The sequence below is a fragment of the Poecilia reticulata genome, chromosome 10 (assembly GCF_904066995.2).
Source record: "Poecilia reticulata chromosome 10, P_reticulata-male-v2, whole genome shotgun sequence".
In the NCBI taxonomy this organism is placed as follows: domain Eukaryota; kingdom Metazoa; phylum Chordata; class Actinopteri; order Cyprinodontiformes; family Poeciliidae; genus Poecilia; species Poecilia reticulata.
The window spans coordinates 11955136-11963777 of record NC_088839.1 but is presented as its reverse complement, the minus strand read 5'-3'; the positions used below and the strand labels follow the sequence as shown (position 1 = coordinate 11963777).

At 39.7% G+C, this 8642-nt stretch overlaps 1 protein-coding gene across 1 annotated transcript; it reads right to left on the bottom strand.

Moving 5' to 3' along the window:
- Positions 1–861: 861 nt before the first annotated feature.
- On the bottom strand, positions 862–7907 carry mchr2b (melanin concentrating hormone receptor 2b). The gene is made up of 2 exons (XM_008419972.3): positions 7044–7907; positions 862–3946 (listed from the first exon to the last, which is right to left on the bottom strand). The coding sequence occupies exons 1-2, from the start codon at positions 7445–7447 to the stop codon at positions 3307–3309; spliced, it is 1044 nt and encodes a 347-aa protein (XP_008418194.1). The 5' UTR covers positions 7448–7907; the 3' UTR covers positions 862–3306.
- Between the last annotated feature and the right edge of the window lie 735 nt (positions 7908–8642).

Below are 8642 nucleotides of genomic sequence, written 5' to 3'. Positions count from 1 at the left end.
AATGCAGACCTCAAGTTTGTCATTTGTGAGCATTTGAAAACCACAGCAACTAAACGCAGCAGTGCCAATATATACAGTATATATATATATATATATATATATATATATATATATATATATATATATATATATATATATATATATATATATATATATATATATATATATATATATATATATTATATTGCCCGGAACGTTGGCTGGAGATGGGCGCCAGCAACCCTCCCAACCCCACTGAGGGACAAGGGTGTTAAGAAAATGAATGGATGGATGGATGGATGGATGGATGGATGGATGGATGGATGGATGGATGGATGGATGGATGGATGGATGGATGGATGGATGGATGGATGGATACACATTATTTTAAGCAAAAGGTTAAAATATATATTAAGCAAAGGTTGTGAATCCTTATGTAAATGTGATTTCTTGGTTTTCTATTTTTAATCAATTTACAAAAATCTGACATAATGGGTGTCTCTGTGTAGAATTTTGAAGACACAGATTAATTTAATACAATTTGGAAAAAGGCTGTAACATAATATCAGACTTAATTCATGATTGGATGAACTCCTGAGAACTTTGCTTGAAATTTGACTGACTGTTGCGTACAAGTTAAGAATTTTAACTAACGTGAAATTTGACATTCATACACAGGATGACTAAATATAGTGTAAAATTACTCTCATTTTTTTTACAATCCTCACCACAGATGCTCAGCTTTTGAGCTCTGGATTGTGCATGAGAAGTGACAAACTCTGGGGCGCCCCCTGTTGGCCTGGAGGTCACTTACAGCTAGCTTGTTTAAGTATGCCTTGGGTTGGGTCCATTCAAATAATGGAAACCATCTTTTGTCAGCCGTCTTTTTTAATTTTCAATGTTTATTTAATGATGGGAGGTAACAAAAGCAAAACAATAAAATACAAGTCACATTTTCACGAACTACAAATTTCCACAGATTTTTACTAAGCCTTGATTGAAGCACAGGGAAGGACTCTTATAGACACAGCAAAGCACTTCTGGGGCAACATCTGCAGAAGCAATCTGGGTCACAGTACATCACATTTAGTGCTCGAGTGCCACAACAAACATTAAGACCCTTTGCAAGACGATAACAAGAGCACTAAATCAGGAAAAACAGACGAGAGGAATGAAACAGCAACATGTTTGGTTTCATAAACAACTCTTTAAGTCTGAATTAGTTTCTCCACAGTGACAACTTGCTTTAATTTAACTTGAGTAAATCCAAAAAAATAAAGAAAGAAAGTCACAAACAAAAAAAGCATTTTTCAAACGATCAATCAAAATGACTGGAGAACACTTGGTGCTGATCAGTCATTTTTTATATTTATATCAATCCGTTTCATTCCTCCTAGCATTATGCTCTATTTTTTTTAAACAATAACAAAACGGTCCTTAAGCATTTATTCACTTGTTCCTGACCCATTTGTCATATGTTATTTTAACATCTAATCATATTTAAGAGATAAAGTAAATCTTTTTTTGTACATTTGCTCTCACATTTTATTCTCCACCTGACCGAACGATGATGAAAAAAACGGTATCAGTCACTTAGTGTTTGTCTGTGAGATATCACTGGTTGTTTGCTGAATCCTTTATGAAAATAGTCACAAAAATACACAAGATACCGAAAACAACACAAGGACATGATAAATTACCAACGCAAACTCCTGCTCCAACTATATTAACCCATATATCAACGTGTACATGTAGTGCCTTGTAAAAGTATTCACACATTTTGTCACATTAAAGCACTTTGCTGCAAATTTAAATCTACATAAAGAACTGCATGAATGTTTAAAAAAAAGTCCTCTTTGCAGTTTTTCCCCTAAAAATGTGTCACAACAAAATTGATCTTTTTGGCCCACATCCAAAATCGTGTGATAAAAACTAACATTGAACACACCATCCCCTCAGTGACAAACGGTGGTGGCAGTATCATGTTGCGGGGGGAGGGTGAAAAGTGGTTCTAAACAGCGTTAACTCTGGGGAACTGAAATTAAAAGGCACAACATCGTACAATTTGCAAACCATGTATCCTTTTCGTCAAACGTCTGCGCCTCGTTGTGACGGCCCGTCCCGCAAAACCCCAGTAAGATACGATGAAGCCTGAGCTGACAGAGTGTGAAATGGTTCAAAGGAGGTGAATATTTCATCTCCTAAAGTCACATGTACGTTACATACACATGTTCGTCTCTCCTGAGGCATGTGGCTCAAACATTTCAATATGGCATCAGAATGTTCTGCTGCAAGCAGTCAGAGGATTCTCAACCACGGTAATAACTGCACAGGCTGAGGGATCGTTGAGTGCCGCTGTATATTTTCCTAACCTTCGTAAAGCAGTCCCTGAGAGGAGTTTCCTGGTACAGCGCTCAATATTTGACGTCGGAAACCGACAGAAGTGGGCTGAACACCGTGTGACTCTGCACTCATAATAAATACGGTGTGTTGTTCTTTAAATACAACATTTCCTGCAAACACAATTCATCAGCAGAGGACCAGTCCTAACAACAGGCTATAAATACAGTACATTCCCCGTTAGCAAGCACTTAAATCCTTCAAAGATCCACTCTGATATGTTGAGAAAACATAGCCAGAGACAACTACACATATATATTACTTTTCTGTATTTGTGTGTTTTTAAATAATAAATTATACTTTATTATTGTACGTGGGCTTTATTCACAATTAAAGGAGCCAAACACAAAAGAGAACTAGCTCTCACAGGCTCGGTCCGCCGTTAAACGGACCCTTTACTACGCAGTAAACCGAATTTACAAGTTATTTCCATAAAAAGCGTCCCTCGTTCTGCGCGACAAAGTTTTAAAAACCGGGACAAGTGGCACAGAAAGCCTTACGGCTGCCCCATTTCAAAACAGAGCAGCTCTTATCTGTACCAGTAAACTGTGGATTATTGAGGCCGCTGGTTACAAATCATGAGCCCTTATAGTGACTTCTTGATTGGATTACTTACAGCAGATCGTGTCTGTTCAGCCAGAAGACGCCACAGTAGGTACTGGTGAAAGGACCAGCGAAGCTGCGCCGTGGAATTCAGTCCGTCGTGAGCCGACCGGCTGTGTGCGGCCTGTGCTTTCTGAGGATTCATCCAAAGAAAATTACAGTGCCTTTATTTGGAGTTCATTTTATTAAAGCTGGATTTGATGCTGCCGCTTCAGGCTTTTTTTTTTTCCTTCTTCTGTGTAATAACAAATCCATTTACAATTCTAAAAAAAGAAAAAAGAAAAAGTACACCGCCTATTTGTTACACCGTATAAGTGAAGCGGACTAGATGACCGTGATGCGGTAGTTGGGGTCGTTTGTCGTGCTGGAGCCGTCGGTTTTGACCACGGTGACCTTGGACGAGTGCTGCGAGCTGTGCAGCGCGCTGCGCCGGCACAGGCGCTCGCGGTAGTTCTGTGCGAAGATGAGTAGCATGAGCGGGTTGATGCAACTGTGCGAGTAGCTGAGGCAGATGCTGATGTTGTACGCGTAGACGAAAGCGATGGTGGGCCGGTTGTTGCTCAGGTTGATCACCTGGATGACGTGGTAGGGCGACCAGCAGATCAGGAACAAGGCGATGACCATCAGCACCATTTTGGTGGCCCTCTTGGCCCACACCGACTGCTTGCGCTTGACGCGGCGGATGGAGCTGAACACGTGGTAGAGGGTGAGCGAGTAGAAGGTGCTGATGATGATGAGCGGGATGATGAAGCCCAGGATGGACTGGTAGAGCGTGTACCAGTACATGTCCTCCGGCCCGTCCAGGTACATCATGCACACCTCCATGTGCTCCCTGCGGATCACCTTGGCGTAGATCATGACGGGCACGGTGAGGAGGACGCTGCCCAGCCACACCAGCAAGTTGATTACGACGGTCCACTGGACGGTCCGCCGCTCTGAGCTGGGATGCACAATGGCGATATACCTGGCAGGAAAAGAGATTAAGATTTTTACACCATGAAAAAGAGAATAAAGATGATTTTGTTTTTTTATAGTGCATGACAAAGATTCTTAGGCGGTCGTGTTAATGCTGGAGGATCTTGAAATCAGGACCCGCAGTGATGATGAGACAAACTGCACTACATTAACATTTCGTTTCTCTGTCTTGATGAAAAGCTGTATGTCAGGGAGTGCTTGCAGATTTATAATAAGATCAGACTTGGCTGCTTTTATTGCAGGGAGCTGAAAAACCATGCAAGAAAAAGAGCAGTTTAAGTGCGGTAAATTATATACATCCATCCACCTTTCAGTGTTGTGTCGCCGTCTTTGTTAAGATTTTCTATGACAACAATTTAGCAATTTTCTACATGACATTCTGCTGAAGTTTTAATAGCTGAGAAGATTCTAAAGGATGAATAGGAAAAGGAAAATAACTCTTTACGTGCTTGAAAGAAGACCTATTGTGATAAATTCATTCATTTTGCACGATTTTATACTTCCGTTTGAGTCTCTACAGCCTCTAAACAATCCGAGTGCTTAAAAAAAAATAACCACCAAGCCTTTTTCTGGTAAATAAGTTCATGTTTCTTTGGTGACTTGAAAACGAACGATTTCAAATCTTCCCACTTGTTAAGTCACAAATGGCCGGCACTGCCCCATTTACTACCAACCTCAGCCAAGCCCAGCGTCTCACCTATAGCAACCCAGGCAGAGATGAACTGAACAACGGCTGCTGGAAAAGACAAGTGTTTTGTTGTTGCATCCTTGATGGTTGTGCAGGAGGCTCTACTTCTTCTGCTTCTGGGTCTGACTAAAGGTCAAAGGTGCATGGGTGCATGAAGGTACATCTGTGTGCAGCAAGGTTTAGTTGGGCTTGGGCAGCAGCTTTTTATATTTAAAGTGACAAGAGGTCCTAAAAAAGCTCATTCAGAAAGCTAAAAATAGGCAGAACTGATCAGGGAAAGTCTCTTTGTCTGAGGATTATTTTTTTAATAAAAAATAATGGACATGTTTTGTGTAGCCCACAGACCTTTCCAAGGAATCATAATAGGTCCCCTTTAATGAAGAGAAACTGAAACAAGTTTATTTCTATTTCCATGATGGACAAAATACAAAAAACAAACAAACAAAAAAATAATTCTCTTTTGAATGTTGCATTGTCTTTCCTAGCAGAAAATTTTCCTAAAACATCTGATCAATATTTAGTCAAATATGCAATTTAAAGTGTTTAAATTTATAACATCCAGCGCGAAAACATGTCCAAAGACATGAACACGAGCATTTTAGGTTCATTTTAAACCCACAATGCTGGTTTTGTGAGGCTTTACAAGCCACAATAGTTTTACTATCTCATTTTGTATTGAAAGCTGTTTTAATTTTGCACTTCAAAGCCATCCTCTACTCTAAATCAGTTGAGGATTACAATCTTCCTTCAAACTGCTTCAAACTATATATATATATATATATATTAAAAAAATAAAGGGAACACTTAAGTGTTCACTTTATTTTTTTGAGCAGTGTATATAGGTTTCAAGATGGATGGATTTTCGTTTCCATGATTTTATGACGGACAGTATAAGTTGTTTTCTGAACAGATCCTCTCACAAGACACAATTTGCTGGATAATGACCCTCTGGAAATCTATATAGTGCAGCGTTCATGCTCCGAGGCTGACCCCTGCTCCAGGTGTTCCTGTGAAACTGATCCTTATCAGTTCAGAATGGCCAATATAATTGTTCCTGATGTCCTCAGATGGTAAACATGGAACCTGGATCATTTATTTAGAGAACATTGTGTGTTACATAACAGCCTGCGTTGTAGCTCTTGCAGTACTATTTTGAAAAAAACAAAACAAACAAAAAAAACATGAAACTTCACTGACATCCACTCATATATACAGTTTTTAAAATTATAGAGGCTACTGGATATTAGATATAAAACCTATTCTAGTTTTAATAAACCATGTCAATTTGGATAGATAATATTTACTGTATTTGCATCCCTAAGCACAAAACCAGTTTTCAACTGGTGACACAACCAGCAAACCACAGTAAGAGTCGTGATTCCCAAATGGAGAAAACTTGTACCAGCGACTGAGTGAAGAGGTCACAAAAGAGCCCAGAGTGGCATCTAAACCAGTGCATGGCTGGATCTCTCCAACATGGCTGAACTGAAGTAAATCTGCCAAGAAGAGTGAAGCGAAGAATTCCTCAACAAAAATTGTAAAACACTGATTGCCAGTGAAATCCTTGATGGCATTTGTCGGGGTGGAACAACCCAACAATCCAGGGGTGCTACTATTATTTTGTGTCTTATCCCCTAACGAATTAGAAAACTGCATTAACGGTATTTACATAATCTAGTCTGACATTAAATTTACTCTGATGATCTGAAACATGGAAGCGAGTCAGCAAAAAGAAAACAAATCTATAAAGCACTGTATGAGTTGTATTGTGAATGTCATTTTGGCGTGAAACTGTCTTAAGACTAGTGATTCAGAGAGCTTCTGTGTTGGAGTGAAAATTAATGTTTGAACAAAGCTTAATTGGTATTTAAAAAAAAGTATAATTCCCAAAGTCAAGTCTGCCAACAAGCTTTATGCTGAACACGTCATTGCCATAGGATGTCACATTTAAGCTGTGGTTGCAATGGAAAAGGTTTTAGAAAACAATGCAAACATTCATTGCTGTTTCACTGATATTTCAATTTAATCTCAAACCAATTCTGCTGTTTTCTTTTTGTTTGTTTTTTTTACTGGTTTGGATAGATCAAAAATAAATGTAATAAAAGTAAACCAATGCAGTTGAGTTGGGAAGTTTTAAATAAATGGTTGGAATTTGACTAATTTATGAAACTTTTAGCAATAACATAACTTCTCAGAAACTTGTTACGACAAATATACACTAAGTTTAAACAGTTTGTTTTATTAGTGTATTTAAAAAACCCAATTCAGAAAATGTCTTCCTTTTTTTTGCATTCAAGTCTGTTTTTTGATCCTTTTTGCATATCGTTCCCACGTTTTTATGCTTTCATGCCCCTACATAACATAAGCTGACGTACCCGAGAGTGAAGTTACCACTTACCGGTCAATGCACAGCACTGTAACTATCCCCACGGTGGTGAACTGGTTGCTGACATCCACCACCACCACCGCTTTGCACATAAAGTTTCCGAAGACCCACTGCCTGTCCCTGACCAGCTGGTGGATGTTGAAGGGCATCACCAGCAGGAACAACATGTCAGCTATGGCCAAGTTGAGCACGTAGATGTCCGAGACCATCTTCTTCTTGCACGCTGCGACCGCGTAGATCACCAGCGCGTTGGCGATGACTCCGACGGAGCACAGGATGCCGTAGATGGAGGGGAAAATGTGCATGAAGGTGGTGATGTCGATGGGGCTGTAAGGCGCGGCAGTCGTAGTTAGACATGACAGATCACTAAAGTTGGACGACGTTTTGTTTTCGCAGATAATGTCCGTCTCGTTCATCTTTAGGTGTCCGCTTTGTAAAAACGCAGGCTACGGCTGCCGTCTGCTCTCCAAACTTGTGCGTAAAACTTGCTCACTTTCCCCGATTGCGGCGCCAATCCGCGTCAGATTTTGTATGAAAAAGCAAATAAATAAATAAATAAAATAAAAAAAACGTATGAGCGTGGATGACTACTTGAGCAACAGATGGCATATGAACCAGCTGTGTTCTGGCCAGTAACTAACTGCGCTCAGCTGCTGCGGCTGCTCCAAACGCGCGGAGAGCCTCAGTGGACGCGCAGCTCCCCTCCCTTCTGTGATCCCATGTGGGTTGTGTGTGTGTGACATAAGCAAGTGAAAAGAATGCTTTTGAACTGGACATCAACCCCAACTCCAAAGTCAAATCTCATTTTATTTGATGAACTCCATACTTTTTTGCATGACTACACAAATGCACTAAAAAAGTGTTTTCTCACACTTTTCGTGGCTTTTCGCAGGATCTTCCCCAATATAATCAGTCAATAATATATATGGTTAGTTCATATGTTCTGCTGATTTAACAGTAATCTAAAACCAGGGTGATTTAAGAAAAAAAATTTTGAATTCATCCTCATATAATGTATTTCTCTGCAGTTCCTGTGCACCTCGTATAATTAATACACTTTTAATTTCAATCAATAAATCTTCAGATTCATTCAAACAATCAGGCAGTGTGAAACGGCTTCAATAGGAAAAACAGAGAAAAATGTCCCTCTCTCTCATGGACGTGGTAAACGGCAGTGGCAGCCACCATTAGGCCGGATGTGAGCACAGCTGCACCACCCACTGCTCTTCTGTCTGTGACACTTTAAAACACTCATCGCCATCCAAAAAAAAAAGGAGTTTCCACTCTACTTTTTCTTTATTTTTTGTTACTTGACAGCCTCTTTTCATCCTTCTGCAATACAGCGATGAGCTACTTTTCAAGTATAACAATCCTTTTTTAAATTTCATTTTAAGTGTATCTTCAAAATCTTGTATTCAAATGTAATTCGCCAGAAACCACAAGATGTAATAAAAACTGGACTGCTGGTGAGGAGCCTGACATTTCTCTATAATGCAGAATGATTATGGTGGTTATTCCCTCAGGTTTCAGGGCACAGATTTACAATCGCTTGCGTTACCCTTTACAATAATAAAATAAAAAGAAGCTATTTCATGAGGACAGGACGGAGTG